The sequence below is a fragment of the Amia ocellicauda genome, chromosome 13, assembly GCF_036373705.1.
Source record: "Amia ocellicauda isolate fAmiCal2 chromosome 13, fAmiCal2.hap1, whole genome shotgun sequence".
Classification (NCBI taxonomy): Eukaryota; Metazoa; Chordata; class Actinopteri; order Amiiformes; family Amiidae; genus Amia; species Amia ocellicauda.
The window spans coordinates 23,082,330-23,099,754 of NC_089862.1; the positions used below are offsets into that span (position 1 = coordinate 23,082,330).

At 35.3% G+C, this 17,425-nt stretch overlaps 1 protein-coding gene across 5 annotated transcripts in view; it reads right to left on the bottom strand.

Moving 5' to 3' along the window:
* ctbp1 (C-terminal binding protein 1) overlaps positions 1-17,425 on the bottom strand; it is a 185,034-nt gene that overhangs the window by 109,137 nt on the left and 58,472 nt on the right. Inside the window, exon 1 of one of the 5 annotated variants that reach the window (XM_066720201.1) lies at positions 4,846-4,935. The exons of 3 other annotated variants lie outside the window; for them this stretch is intronic. In XM_066720201.1, coding sequence (XP_066576298.1) covers positions 4,846-4,852 — 7 coding nt within the window. In that variant the 5' untranslated portion in view covers positions 4,853-4,935. Of the gene's footprint in view, positions 1-4,845; positions 4,936-17,425 lie in introns of those variants that run through there. One more of the 5 variants, XM_066720198.1, reaches the window with a different exon arrangement.

Below are 17,425 nucleotides of genomic sequence, written 5' to 3' on the forward strand. Positions count from 1 at the left end.
TCTGTAATTAAAGCAATTCAAAAAAGTTATGATTCCTTCTTCAAATGGATTTATCGGTATACTACAATCCCAATTATACCACCGTCTCCTCTCATAACTAGTCCACTGCTCCACCCTTTGTCAAGGTATAAAAGTATCCTACATGCAGACTTTATTTCATGATTTAAATAAACAGTTCACAAATAGTTTAATCATTGCAAGCCTTTCATAATATGCTTTGACATGATTTAAAGTGTGCTCCTGCTGGATTCATTAAAATAGCAACACAGAAAAACAGTTCGAGATTATCACTAATAGCATAACTTTATACTACAACATGTGTGTGGTTTATCAGTTTAACTAATAATGTCAGGGCTGCTATAATGGGACCTTTCATTTCTGAATTTTCTGTTGACAGTGTGATGGATGTTTAAAAAATAAATACATCTGACATCAAGATTTGTGAACAAGGCTTACCAGTCCCTGCATCCCTTTGAAAGAGCTAGGCTAACTGCTCTTCATAGCTTTTATTTTCAAGTTGATGATTTCAAGATTCAGGAAATGCACTATGAAATGGAAGGAAGGACACTGGGACCGAGGGGCAGGGATGGTCCATTATTCTTTTGTCAAATAATCCAAACATCATCTCCCTCAGATCTCAATTTAAGTTTCAGCGTCTGACTAAAGTTCACTTAAAAAAAAAAAAAAACGCTGAACAAATAAATAAACTTGATTCTGTTGAAAGTTTGCTTTGTTCCCATGTTTAATTTAGATGTCAACTCAACAGGCGCTGTACAGTACAGCATAAAAGTGCATATCACAAGAGGGAATCAAAACTGGAGTGACGTATGTGTCCCTCTCTGGAAACAACAGCAAGCCATTGTTTGAGGAATTGTTTCTTTAATTTGAGTTCATCGTTGGCAGAGAATCATAACAAAAACAATTACATCAGCCTTGTATTGTCCAATTTTGAACATCTTTAAAGTTAAATGATGTTTCAAACTTCCACTGTAGCACCTACACACATATATTTACACCCATCTTATAATAAAATGAGATCTATAAACCCATGCAAATATCATGCAATGAAATCAAGATATTAAAAGGTATGTGAATCTCAGAGGCACCACTATGCTCGCAATACACTACTGCTTTAATTAGCAGTCACATTGCTGGAGAGAAAAACAGTGACAATATTTATGAAGATGTAAAAGGCCTGCTTACCATAATTCTATATTCCAACTGACAAGCTTACCACTAAATGCATAATAAATGTTATACAATTGTTACCTATGGTTTCTGCTGTAAGTAGTGTACATTATGAAAAGGAAACGGCCTTAAATAGGAGAGCTTAGTTAAAGTAAATGTGGTATAGCAAGAAGCAGAGCCATCTATGAAAAACTATTTCCCTATGTCCACAAGTTCGGGCTTATTTTTGTTTTATGTTGGGATTAATGTATTTACTACCACTGCATAAAGGCCGAATGATTAGTGCTGTTTCTTCAGCTCCAAAAAAAGGTGTTGAACAATGGTAACTGTCAAGCCCGGTAGAAGTATTTACTCTGATGAGTGTCTGGGCAGTCAGCACAGCAGATACCCAAGCCTTCGGTCTTTGCCTTAAACGGGACTATAAATCAAAGTCAGAAGCCAGTTAAATGAAGCTGGTTTTGCGCATCCTCACTCTCAAAGGTGCTGCTGTAAAAAAATATGTGACCTAAATGAAACCGCTGTTCCAGCACAGTGCGCCAGCAGACAAATCCCCTTTCAATCGGCCCCCACCACCTAAAACAAAATATAAACACACAAATATCCAAACCCTACTGCAACAACACAGATTAACAAACAACTTCAGGCAGCTTGCACAGTTTTGCAGTCAAGCCATAACAAAAGAGCTAAAAATCTGATCTCTCACTCAAATAGGTTTTTCTTGTCTTGGCAGCCCCCCGCTCCCCCCTCTTGGCTTCTCTCTTGGCTGGGCTTTGAAGCCTTTACTGTAATAACAATAATTTCCCAGCTCAAACTGGAACTTTTTTTTTTTTCTTTTTTTTAACCAGTGGGGCAGACACACAAAACTGTTGTGGTTTTTCATAAAGGAAGCTGTGGAGATTTTTTCCATACAGAAAAAGATGCACTTTTGCAAGTAAAATTTTAAACAGGAAGTGTAGAGGGCACCAAAAAAGTACAAATATACAATATTATATATATAAACACATACACATATTTTACATTTTTAACAGAGCATGAGGATTTTACAATCATTTAAATAATTATGAAGATAATTATATACGTCAAGTGGTAATTGTTTTATATTGTAATAATTTAAGAATATACGACAACTGTCTTACAATCACAACATTGCAAGTCTGAGCGTGGCTGAGTTTGCATGGATGTTTGAGTCAAGGTGAATTCAGAACAACGATATCAGCAGATTCTGATGGAACAACCGTAAAAATGACACCCACAGGCAGAACACAATATACATTAAATGTATACTGTAACATGCTTTGACCTCCCCGGAGCAGATAACTCCTGCACACAAAGCCTGTACAGGGAAAATACTGTATCTCTAATCCCTAGGGAGTGGAAAAGTGTCATTTCAAGGAGCCATACAACATCAGTGCTTGTCAAGATAGCTGTTGCCCTAATTTTATTTTCTTTCCATACTTTCCCAGGCCTTGCAGGGGACACAGCTGTTAGCTTTTCGAAGGGTATTACTATGGTCTTTTCACCACTACTTTTCTGAGGAGATCACCTAAATATCAGTTTCCTTTTATCCACCCACACAATTTCTGTATTCTACAGTATTTTTCATGGAGTTGTTTCCCCACCCACTTTAAACTTCATGAATGTTCATGAATTTGTAAAATGCAAGCTTTGTGGACACATCACCTCAGAATGCTTGATGTGATACTTTAAAGTGTCTTCTCCTTAAGATTTATTCACGTGATCAAGTCAGGCATCCTGTACAAACTATAAAAATTAGATTAGATAACAAGATGGGCAAAGACTAGATGACCCCATGTCCTCATCCTCCAGTATCTGTGGGACTGGGATTCTGGAGTCATTTAATCCGGTGTTCTACATTACAGACTATCTGGACCCCGAAGTGCCAAGACTGGATCCTATAGCCCAGAGAGGGAGAAGGGAGTTACGAATATTGGCAGCTAATTTCCAAAGGATTTTTTTTTATAAGACACAGGACACTGAGAGAAAGCAAGTCACAATTTAAACTTTGTCTGAACTCCAGGGAACACTCATCTCAGCTACTGTTTCTCTGCGTTTCACTTGAAATCTTTTATAGAGGACTAAGGATAAAAATGTAAAAGATTACCACAAGGTAAACACCAGTTTTGTTGACCCAGCACATTTAACTACCTCCCAAGACACACAAACACTCTACAGTTTCAGTAACCTGTTAGGTGGGATTCAAAACCTAGGCAAGATTTTTTTTATTTCAAAAACGTAGGAATGTGACACTCAGTAGTATGCGACATACAATACTAGTTCTGTACGATATATCCTTGTAAAGCAGTATATAGGCCTAATGAACTTAATCACAAATGTGTAACTCACAAACCCTTTTGTAAAGCGATCACTTTTTTAAATACAGAATTATTTAAATTGTATCAATGTGCAAATAGAATTTCAGTGCTTTGCTAAGGTCACATATCCAATGGTCCACTGGCCAGGTTTCTCCTGAGAGGACACAGGTTATATAATTTTGAACACAAAATGCAGTCAGAGTATGGTGAATACCTCATCATTATTTTGTAATCAGAATGACACAAGAAGTTATCAAATAATCTTATGACTCCTAAATTCATAAATACACAAACAAACAAACAAACACATAAATAAAAGGCTGGCCTCCACAAATCATAACACCAAGCTAGCTTTAAAAGACTCCATAGTTCATGTTCATCAATCTTAGCATAACAAGTATGGAGGGAAAACATCACCTCCATAGCTAAACTGTTAAGAGCACTTTAGTATGTCAACCGAAATGATGACAGAGCTACTTTCCAAGAAGTCGGTCATAAATGCTTCTGTGGTGGACATCCTTAGACAAAGCACCAGCACAAAAACTAAACAAATACATTACACAAATTCAAATGGTGTAGCACAGTAGGAAAAAACAACTGTTTCACAATACTCAGTAGAACAGCAGCATTAACCATTATAACACTTGAACAGTGTACAAGGAAGCAAAATAACAATTGCTCGGTTTACATATTACAATGACAGATTTCAACACTGAGCTGTATTCGAAATCATAAAAGGGAGGGGAGTTCATATCCTGCGATTTGTCCCCAGTTTAACTCCAAAACTGGCAGCCAAGGCCACAATAAGAAAGACAAAAAGTAACAGGAAAACTTGTAGCAAACAATAGGTTGTGTTTAATGACTTCCACTCCGTAACATTAGCTTTCTCAAGAGACAAACAAAACAAAAACATATCCCATGCTCTCTAAAGTATGTCACTACGTCAGCCAGACCTACATTCCCTGTGACTGCAGTCTTCCACGTCCCTGCATTTGAACTTGAAAAGCAGGAGGAAAAGAAAAGGGAAGCACACAGCACAGCACAGCACAGGCACAGATCTCCTGCCACTGCCTCAGCTTATTAAAAATACAACCCAGCCCCCTTTCATCCTCTTTACAACCCACACAGCAAAAGCTTGCCCAGCATGAGCTCCCCGGCTACCCCACCCAAGCCCTTCCAGTCATAAAATCTTATACACCCTCACTTCAGGAACATCAAGCCTCCAGACACCCTCACCAGCTACTGCTCCATTATTTAACTAAATAGGTATTTCTCACAATAAATAAAATAAATGGGAAGAAAAGGGGCAAAAACGATCACAAACCTTGCATCCCCACCTTCGGTTTTTCAAACCAAGAATATGCTAGTGCTTCAGGAAAATATGCAGCAGTGGGGCCGCAGACCAATCACAGCGTACGAGCCGACCAATCGGGAGAGGCTGCCTTTGGATAGTGGCCAACCATATCATAGCTCATTACTCAGTCAGACAGAAAGAGACTGGGGGGAGGGGACACATGCACACACATACACACACACGCAGAAAAAGCCAGTGACACAGTGAGTGTGTGTGACAGAGAGGGCTAGCATAAACTGATGGGAGAAAAGAAGAAAGGAAGGGTTGATGAAAGCTTTGTGATTCTTGTGGACAAAGCCTGTTTGTCATAACGGAGACACAAGAACTGAATGACATAATTTGGGGATTTTCTTTTCTCGTCCTTTCAGCAGCTGTAGGCCCTTGATCTCACTGTAGCTGCCACCATTCCAAAACTCCAGAGATGAACGATTCTAAGGCTTTGTTTCGTTTCTGCTTCTCCTGCTAAATGTATCGACACTTCAATTAAACATAAAACCGGTTTGAAAAATCCACAGCACAAAATCATATAAACTAAACAAATACATTCATCTTTCTTTATAAAATGTATTTTTCTTCTTCTGCACAATACAAAAAGTTACATTCAGAAAACAAATTAAATGAAAAGTACAGGTCTATAACATTTTTTGATCCATCACTCAAAAGTAAGGTTGTGTAAAATTCACAGATAAATACAAACCACATGGCTCCATTATTTTATAGCCAAAATTAAATTAAGCAAGCTAAACCATTGATACAGAGGAAAAAGCACTAATAAGTAAATTGGCACTTTAGCTACCTACTCAATATGCAGTATCGCCTAATATTGAGGGACAATCGTCATTCCAATTCCAACTGATGCGTTCTTCAAAAATATAAGAACATTTGAACAGTTACACACTGCAGGGGGCCATTTGGCCCATTCTACCATGCGGTTTCTAGTAGTGTAATGATCCAAGAATCTCATCAAGACATTTCTTTTCAAGGATCACGAGGAGCCAGGTCCAGCTATGTGGCTGTGGAGTTTGTTCTCCACAACTCTGTGAATATGGGGCTCATGCCTGCTGTCCTGAATTCTCCCAAACTTTAACATTTGTGTCCCTAGGTGCTACTCTCATAGCAACACCAGAACTCATACATTAAACTTAGACATTTATATAGATAATTATTTTCTTTAACGTTGTCTATAGTGTCAGAATGTCAAGGAATTTAAATATATTTTTCTCCACTTATCTACACACCATCCTCCACACTGTTCAGGGGGAAATAGTTTTAAATGTAATATATATTTAAAATACAAAACCAAAATATCATGATTGGATAAATCTCCACCCCCCCTGGAATTAATAATTGGTGGAGGCACCTTTGCTAGCAATTGCAGCTGTGAGTCTTTTGGGATAGGGTTAGACAATATCTGGCTACTCATTTTTACAAAACTCTTCAAGCTCTGTCAAGTTCCTTGAGCAGCATTGATAGAGCACAATCTTCAAGTCATGCCACAAGATTTCAATTTGATTTATTTCAGGGTTCTGGCTGGGCCACTCAAGGACATACCTTTTTGTTCCTTAGCCACTCCAGTGTAGTTTCTTGTAATGGGCAATAGGTTTTCCTTAAGGACGTTTCTGTACTTTGCTCCCTTACATTTCCCTTCTATCCTGACAAGTACCCAGTTCCTGCTGATGACAAATATCCCTATAACCTGATGCTGACACCACCATGCTTCACAGTAGGGATGGGTGATGCACTGTGTTGGGTTTGCACCAAAACACAGCCTAACACTTTGCATTTATGCCAAAAATGTCTGTGTTTTGGGGGACTTTCTTGAGAAACTACTTCCTTCTTGCCAGCCTATCATACAGGACAAATTTGTGGAGTGCTTGGGATATTGTTGCCACATGCACAATTTGACCAGTCTTGGCCATAAAATCAAAGCTCTTACAAAGTTGCCAGCCTCTCTGATCAGCCTCCATCTTGCTCAGTCATCCAGTGTGGACGGATGGCATGATCTAGGCAACGCCTTTGATATTTTATTTTTTTACCCATCCTCTGATCTGTGCCTTTCAACAACTTTGTCACGGAGTTCTTTTAAAACCGCCTTGGTGCTCATGGTTGAGTCTTTGCTTTGAAATGCACTTTCCAGCAGAAGGAGCCAATATGAACTGCTGAATTGATCCTGAAATCCTGTAGATTGGTGTGAGATTTTGAAGGTGATTGCTTTCATCTGAGCTAATTTAGGTTTGTAATATTACACTTATCCAACTAAGCTATTCCAGTTAATATTTTTTAATAGCTTTTCTACAAATTTCTATAATATTCTTTTCACTATGGGAAGTTGTGGAGTAGGATGTATAGATCAATGAAAAACTATTTTAATTGCAGGCTATCAGGCATAGTTAATGTGACAATTTTGAAAGGGGGTGTAAACTTTCTGTAGGAACTGTACATATACAAACACTCACTCATACATATTATAAAGAAAGTAAAAATTATGAAACAAATAATCCTGTAATACAGAAGATTAATTTCTAATTTGGCGGAGGCATTTGTCTATGCTAATTTTCTATGCTCTTCTCCCTGGAGAAAAAAACATTGTAGTCCAAACCTATGAAGATATGTAGTGAACAAATACATGAATTCATAAAATCACATGAGCACAGCATTGTAAAATATTTACATATTGTAATGGTGTCATCAGTTTTATAACTGATAACAAGTGTTTGCAATGTGATGAAACATTTGCAGTTCAAAAGATCAACAGACAAATTTAAATCCACAATAAGAGACTACTGCATCTGAAACAGCAATAAGGTTGGTAAATCAAAAGCTACACAGCTGCCAATTACTGAACACCATGCACACCAGGGGTGTTACACAGAACTGATACTGAACAAATAAAAACTGTATCAGGAATTCACCTGTTAGTTTACTTAGTTGATTTCTTTTTTTCCCTACTTCTTAGTAATTTACTTCTGGATGAATGTATTAAATGGCAAATATAATTGAAAATGGAAAATACATATATAACTGTGTCCTTTGTATTCTCTACTATCTATTTGTTTTATCTGACTTTTAACTTTTTCATATTAAATGCCAATCTATAGTGGTTATGCTTTATCTTTAATCACATCAGTTATAAATGCTTGTAATTAGGAGAGATTTTATAATTAACTGGTAGTTGATGGTGATTAAACAAAGATGTGCTTCATAGGAGTATTTTGCTTGACAGCCTGGACTGAAACCCTGGAAATCAGGTCGCTGGAATAGACAGGTGGATGTCAAAGGACATTTAATTTAAAGTGCCGTTTCTTCTCTAATGCTAATAAGAAACAAATAGGCTCTATATAAATCACATCTGGGTGTTATGTGGCAGCCACAGTCCTCTAACCCAAAAGATGTATTAGATGTACAAGGACATTCTAAAGGGTCTAGTTGTAGGTCTAGTACTACTAATAATTATTATTATTATTTATTTATTAGCAGAAGAAAAATGTTCCTTCAGGTTTTGCACAGGGTGTACACTGACACAAGCCAATTTCATCATATTTGAGCCTCAGCCTTACCTTTTGTGATAAACAAACATCAAACAAGTAAACAGAAAAATCTAGTGTCATCAACTGTTATAACACAAATGTAAATTTTATAATTATTAATAATAATAATAATAATAATAATAATAATAATAATTTAAAAGACTTTATGACATATCATCAAGCATTAATCAAACCAGTGTAGTTCTTTTCCTTTGTTTACATCATGCAACAGACAAACAGGTGTCTCAATGCTCCTTCAAATCAGGTGCTGCAGTTGTGCATTTCATTAATCACATAAGTGCTGACAAGCAAGTTACTGTGAACTGTATTTGTTTATGTATTCTTAGGACTACCTATGCTCCTATAAATATTGGGTAGACAGCCCCTGTCAAATGGGGACATTCACTCCCTCTACAGCCCTGCGTCACACTGCCACCAAAAATACAGCCCTCTGACACAAACAACTTGTGCTGGTTTTAAAAGGCCATTTACTGTATTCAATTTTTGCTAAGTAAATGAACTTACTTATTAAGTGTAATAAATGAAAACTTTTTCAGAGTTAAATAATTTTGCACTATACAGCACTGATGATGTATAACTGATAATATGCCATTTAAATTATTTTTTGTTTTCCAACAAGTATAACCAACTTAACAGAAAGACCGTACATACGTTTATGCAACAATACATGGGTCAGTGACGAATACGTTTAAAATACAAATAAAGCTCTTTATACCTTCGTTAGAATGTTATGCATACATTTCAAAAGTTTTATTTCTTTTTTACTTTTTTTTTAAATTATAAATCATATGATTTATAGTATCAAAAATGTCATACCGGATAACAATGACAGAAACGCAAATTATTTGACTTTAGTTTTTTGTCAGCACAAAGTGGGTTATTCATAGTTTGATCTCAACAACATATTCAGCCCCCCCCCCCCCAAAAAAAAAGAAATCACAGTTAATCTCACAAATTTGGGCTTTTCTATCGACACCAGTGAAGTTAGTCACCCAAAGCATAATGCTGAATAGTGAAAATTAAAGGGAAATGTCTGAAAATACTTTTTTGATCAAAATTATATGATTGTTGTATCCTTAAGTCAAGGACACTGACTTATGTATTTTTACAAGAAAAATCTGTGTTGTCCTACCTGACTGATATTGTTACTCGGAATGACATGCTGTGACATTTCATATGGGACGATATGTAAAGATAGTCTCAGCAACAAAGATGTACTTAAAAAATAATTCTGTAGTTAACCGAGAGTGAGAGTCACTAAATGTAATTGTTTTTTAATTAACAGTAAATAATCAGAAGTGAGCAGTCACTTTGATGCAATACAATTCCACTCAAGGCATAGGCTATCTGATAAAACAGTAGCAGTAAAACATTAAGATTTAAAAACATTATTTTCAGAACATTAACTCTTTTTTAGGTTATATAGGAAACATGTAAACATATGCCTTTTAAAAAAAAAAGTAAACTGTAACAATGTTGTAACTCATTTATGACATGAAGTCAATTCAATTAATTAACAGTTCAACAGATTAAAAAGTATATTGAATGTTTTGATATCATAACATTTTAAATATATAGGAATTATGCTATTTGGGAACTTGGATTTATATATTCTCTTAAAACTTGCAAATGGCTTCATGGCATCTGCCATCTCATTCGTTATTTAAGGACATCCACACAGACAATAATTGCAACTACAGAAATAATGTTATAAATATGTTACTGTGTTGTTAAAACAACATGTCAATGTAAATGTGATGCCCACACACTTAAAAATACTCCTAAAAACAATAAAAGTATAAGCAAGTCACTCCAGATAACAAGTGACATTGTTGGATAACAGAAAGTGATAGTTTTCCGGTATGACAAAATCAAGTTTAAACTTATGAATAGGCGATTACATTTATATGAATGTATTACTTTGACCTACAACTATTCAATGTCATCTTTCACATTAAATATACATTAAAATAATAAAATATATATTATAAATGCTTTTTAAGTGTTGTCCAGTATGACAGAATTTTATACCCTAGTGCACCAGCGATCAAGTGTCAAATTATCAACATTGTAGAAGAGACTTACTAAACTTTTTGCACAGCCTGGGGGTCCTTCATCATTTCTGAATGATGCAATGTCCTGTCACATGGCTAGCAAAATGCATTCTGATGCAGTCTGTTGTCCTGAATGACATTGGAAGAAATCCCAATATGGGGACAAAAGTTTTTTTAATGTAAAAATTAAATTAAATTAAGAGTATTTGCAATATTTTTATACATTAACACGAACACAATTATGCCCAACTGTTAGATCTAAGGTTTTATATGTTTTTTTTGTATGGGTTTTTGTAACATTTGTGAATTTTCATTTCAGGTGTGGACAGTTCGGTATCTGGTATGACATTTGGGATGATTGGAGATTAATAGCTCCTACAATTTAAATACTCATGAAAAATACTACTATCAGTGAATAAAGATAGGAGTGTTGAGACATTATTCAGTTTTAATAACAAATAAATACATGTAATTTGTAATATGCTTGGGACACCAAAATTCATGTGTCACGTCATTGACCCACATACTATTTGTTTACTATTAGTTTTTAACTGTGAAAAGTTAAAAGTGAAAATGTTAACATTGATGACAACATAATACAAGCACACCCCTCTATTTCAGAATATTTTTCCCCACCATTTCCAATTGTTATATTTTGTCTTTGTGATGACTCAAGGTTATTGTTGCTTGTGTAATGTGAACAGATTCAAATAATGAAAGTAATGTATTTGCTAAAGTAAGTTTTATGTAAACTTGTATTTACAGTAAGAACATGAAATAAACAGGAACACGCAGATCACCGACTGTAACTCACTGCATGATCCATGCATGATCTACACATCAGCACGTCATCTTTTTGTGATCGGTAAAACGGCCGAATATTGTCATAACGTTCAAATGACGAAATATACATAAATGTGCCAAAACCATGGCTTTGCAAATCTTGGGATTTCTTCTTAATAGACACGGATGCAAAGGATCTTGTCTTCGCACATTGTGTGTCTATTAGGACGAAGGCAGTCTGTTGATTATAGTTAGGTTCTCACTGGAGATCATGTCAAACGCAATGAAAAACTGAGCATCCAATCATTAGTGTAGAACAGTAGGTTTCAAACAATCTAAGCCATACACTTCTGCTTCATTGATTAAATGTGTGTGTATGAAGTTTGCGGAATAATGATCAAAGCCCTATTTAAACCCATGTTGTAGTAAAAAGCATACTCTGCTATGAGTTTTGAATGAGACAAGAGTGTGTTGATATGTCACAAAGTGATTGAATCCCACAGAGATTAGCATGCTTATACTTGACAGTTAAATTTCACAATAATTACAAGTTAATCAAACTTAACTAAGAGGTAAATCTGGATAAAAACAGCATATTGGAATTGAAACAATAGGCTTAAGTGATTGATTTGACTGAAGGCTGTTTTATACATTTGAAATTGTACTGCACCTGTACACCCACTGCCTCCTCCATACAAGAACAAAAGGGTAAAGTCATTCAACTCTAAGGATGTCACAATATGACTGTATGGTGGAATATCACAATACTAATCCCCCACTATGCTAATAATTATGATTTCCATAACATGAGAGTAGGTGTTAAAACATCATGCTGATTTGAACTCGGCTCTTGCCAAGATAATTAATACTTACCTTTACAGTAACCTACTGTGATGCAATAACAATGTTATTGTAGTAAACACGATATCACAATAAGGTAATTCTGTCACACATTACTTCCTGCCAGCCAGCGTCTTAAACACTGGTAAGCATTTATACTATTGCTCAGATTTACTTTGCTTACATTATACCTAATAATTTAATAAAATAACAAAAACATAATACATGATTTTGATTTTGCTGAAACAGCCTAAACATAGATATTCAAACTTTTATAATGAATTTACAATGCTAAGTAAACTTGCTTCATGTTCATAATAATAATTCTGAAACATTTGCATTTTCATTTAAACCATGTGCTTTAATCATTAAGATTTTGGTAGAGACATCATCTGGAAAAAAAAATAATCACCTAGCATTTCCTTCTGAAATTAATCCAGCCTAAAAACAAGAGAAAGATTATAAATATAGTCCAGTTTGTATTTTGTTTTTCCAATTGGTTTTACACTACACAAAAGAAAGAGGGATTTGAGTGTTACTTCAAGCAAGGTTATCTTTAAATACATAATACAGCCTACAATGTAACTACAAATAATATACTATCTCACCATATTATATTTAGTCAAATATTTATTTAAATCTTTTAAGCCCCATGTGACTAAGTATGATTGCCTGATTTTGAATATCTGAATAAGACATCAATTTGGTTGTTTTAATAAATAAGTAATCTGTAGGCCCCTATACTTTTTATACATATACATAAGAACATAAAGTTTAAAATGAAAGGAGGACATTCGACCTATCGTGCTCGTTTGGTGTCCAGTCCTATTCAGTCTATTTTTAAATGTTTCCAAATTGTTGTCATCAATCACATCACTGGGGAGTTTGTTCAAGATTGTGACAACTCTGTGTGTGAAGAAGTGTCTCTGGTTTTCTGTCTTGAATGCCTTGAAGCCCAATTTCCATTTGTGTCCCCGGGTGCGTGTGTCCCTGCTGATCTGGAAAAGCTCCTCTGGTTTGATGTGGTCGATGCCTTTCATGATTTTGAAGACTTGGATCAAGTCCCCACGTAGTCTCCTCTGTTCCAGGGTGAAAAGGTTCAGGTCCTCAGTCTCTCAGTAGGACATTCCCTTCAGACCTGGAATAAGTCTGGTTGCTCTCCTCTGAACTGCCTCTAGAGCAGCGATATCTTTCTTGAAGTGTGGAGCCCAGAACTGTACACAGTATCCAGATGAGCTCTAACTAGTGCATTGTACAGTCTGAACATTACTGCCCTTGTTTATCAATTGAATCTTCACTGATGCATCAAAGGCGATGATTACTCCTAGGTTTTTTTATTTGCACAATATTACCCCACCCCCCCAAAAAAATATTAACTACTATAATTTCAATGCGTAAGACATTATATGAAGTACTTTAGAATCTAGAATCACTGTATTTTAACCTCACAAGCCAGGCCAGGAATATAAATTATTAAACCAAGAAGAAACATGCTACCTTCTCACTGAGTTATAACCAATTAAATGCTTTTAAAGAGGACACCAAATAAAAATCATAAAAATTGCAGTAAATGTTAATGTGTCAACTCACATTTTGTTTTCTCCCTAACTATTTTGTAATCTTTATAAGCTTGATAAAGAAATCATTATATTGAGCAGTGAAGCTTTGAAATGGCAAGCTTTCAGTGTTTTGTTATGAGCCTTTTCCTGAAAAAAGTCAATTTGTAGGGTTGAGTCCCCTTTAAACAAATAAGGAGTAAAGTATATTTTATTATTATACTTAATATAAATTTCCTAATCTTAGTTGGAAGTAGAATACTGACTGTATACTACTGCACTAAGTGTACACGTACTGAGTGAGTAATCTGTATGCACTATACTATGAGTATATCCAATTCAGGATAATGATAATATATTGATAGTATACATTTAATAAACTGTACATATACATGTTTAGGGTACATATAAGTATACTTCTGATGTACTTTTTGTTTGGTATAGACATATATACATATAGATATACATATTACACACACACACACATTATTTGTAAAGCCTACCAGTTTGTCCACTATTGACAGATAAGTGGAAACCAAATCTTGCTTGCTGGCATGGCAGTTCTCATTTCAGTTAAGTCTCCCATGTAAGCATGGTTTCAGCTTAGAGCAGGCAATGCAAATTAAAACTGTCTTGTCAGAAACTACAGATCCCCTGGTATCGAGTCTTTTACACTACAAGTTAGCGGTCGGTTCATTCCAGGCAGAGAGTGCTCCACACAATCATTTTCAAACTCGTTGCTGATGCCAGCTCTTATTACAGAAGAAATGATAAAGAATGTGTTTTAGACATAGATAATCAGACAAAGCATATATTCCCCTGTCCTTTTAAAGACCTTGTCTGGGTAAAATACTGCAACCAACATAACATGTAATGTTTATTGATCGTATTATGCTTTCATTCACTTTATGCTATCTCATGTGTGTAGGGGAAAACAATAAAATCAAATCAATATTGTGTAGTAATCTGTACTGCATATAACTTCTATTTATTACAAACGGTATTGATTTTTTTTCAGACAGAGGATCCTACTGGTTTGTGTGCTGTATAACACAGATTGATTAATTAATTTCCTAATTGAAAGCATGTTTTTGTGCTTCCTCAAAGTAATACTGGTCAGGGATCCCATTTCTTCCCCTTCACTTCCTTTTTTTGTTTTTGTTGTTTTAAATGCCTGGAATCCCTGTGCTTTCTAGAATGAGATATAGGGAGTTTTGCTGAAGCAGTTTATTTTCTAATCTCTGGTTTTGCAATCAAACAAACAAGCACACACCATACATTTTGCAAACGCTGTTATAAGGTCACATGGAAAACTTGCTGAAATCCTGCAAGGAATACTGTGATTTTACCTCAAACTCCCACAAAACATTGATCCCAATTGTATAGGCTTCAAGAAAGATAAAGATTATGATCCTACATGCATAGTTACTGTTCACAAGCAGGGGTATTCTGAGTTTTCACAAGGAGTATTTAATTACATTGAACAATAGAATGATGTGTTGTTGAGGTAAGTAACATGCAGGATAGCATATATTTGTTTGTAAATGTATATTACATTCTTCCATAAAACATTGGTTCATGTTGTAGGAAATCAGTAACGCATCCAGGTGACCCCTTAAATAATCAGCATATGAACAAACATACCTCAAACACTTAAATCAGCAAGTGAAGAGATTTTTATAAAAGTCTATAAAGCGTAGGCTGGATTCATTTATTGTCTAACCAAAATATATATTTAACCACAAGAAAAAATAATTACAATCATATTTATCTAACATGATACTATTATGGTAGCAGTACCACCTACTTTAACATATAAATATAGTCTAATTAAGCTATGATGTACAAAGAAAAAAACAGATATTTCAATAAAGGAAAGCATCATCAGGCATTAAGGCTTTATGACGTTTCATTAAAACCAGACAGATTTGATTAATCAATGACACAATTTAACCACACATGATTTCTTAGGGATACAAAGTATTTTGCATATAGTTTCAGTTCTTGTTTGTATTTTTAGTTTTTTTTTTTTTTTTTTTTACCAGGAGCAATACTGTTGCATTATGTAATTGATAGTCCTCCTGATGAGATAGTTGATATTGACTAAAGAAGTGCTGATCTATTTTCTAAAAATACCAGTACTTGCTGTAAGAGAAACATTTGCATTTGCAGCCTGCTTATAGTTTAATATAGTTTATTATACATATGAAAGACCTAGTTTTTTTCCCTTTCCAGAAAAATGACACTAAAAAAGGACTATTAATATTGATTCATTTAGTTAGAATTAAAGTGACAGTAGTTTTTAAATTACAATATGCAATTATATGCACATATCTAAAAACTACATTTAAAGATTATAACTATAACAAAAAATAAACTGAAAAAAAGATCAGTTAACTCCATTTGGATATATTTCTGGAAATTGAAGTACAGATTGAATTTTAAACTAGTAGATACAGGTCAGCAAATCCAAAACCAGGGACACACAGAGCTCCCAATTTGCTCAAAAGGTTCAGACTTTTGCTCACGGTGCAAGCAGGGCTGTAAAGTCCAGAGATTGCAGATTTGATGCAGTGCTTTGTCAACATCTGTGATCAAGGGGCTGTTAACAATTGGCTGAGTGCAGCATGAATTGAGTGGGATCTTGATTGTACTGTGCCTGTAAGCTTGCCTGTTACCAGACAGAGCAGTGTCAAACCTCCATCCATCACCTTTGCTCTGTTCTCCACTATAACCCTTGTTTCTGCATGGGAGAGATAAAGGCAACACACTCGCCCTCTGAAACATGTATTGGCAGGGAGGAGTTTCTGGATCACATGAGCCCAGCACACCACAGAGGCCAATGCCATATGATTACTGTAGGCAAGTGGAAGTCATCGCAATGCAGGTTCCTTCGTAATGCCCAGACCTGCTTCCTAAAGTGGGTTGACTAAAGCATAGCTAGCTCATTACCTCAAAAAACAACATTATTAAAACCACTGGACCCAGTCTGAGGATTTTACTAAGCTCAGCTCTATCACTCTCTTAATGGGCAGATTGAATGTTCATGCTTAGGAACACTTTGAACGGTTTTGCTGCCCAGGTTAGAGAGACTGACTACATCTGTGAAATTTCTTTTGGGTTCTCAGCCAGGCTAGACACCCAATAATCAAGAGTCTGCCATTAACATCCAGACTGCATGAGTCACCACAGTTAAACGACTGTATGTAATTTTAATAAAGACCAGACAATATACAGCCTAATATGGATGTTTAACCTAATAACCGCAATGCCTGCAATTACGATTTCCATTAACATTTGTATGAATTGTCCGTTTTTCAAAATTATTTCTTGTTTCTATTATCATGCCATCACTGTTTCCTGCTGCTATATTTCTATCAAAAAAGAAACAAAATAAAAAATCATTAATAAACCATCATTAAGTTGACTTAAAAGGAAGGCAAAAGCTACCAGTTGAAACAATGTAAAGAGAATTCAGTGAAACCTGACAGGTAGGAAATAATAAAGACAAATTACACACCCCTGGCAAAAACGCCAATCAATAAACCAGCACACTAAATTAATAAAATGTAGATCACAAAGCATACATTTTTATTAAAGAATAATCTGATGATAAACAAGCAATATGGATGCTTCCAAGCAGAAGATTAGATTATTTACAAGCAAATCTGGCACTGCTTGATAAATGGCGTGAGCAAACCACTTCTAGCAGTAACTTCAAACTTAATAAATGACACCACTATAAAAATAAATTAAGGGCCCGTTTTGT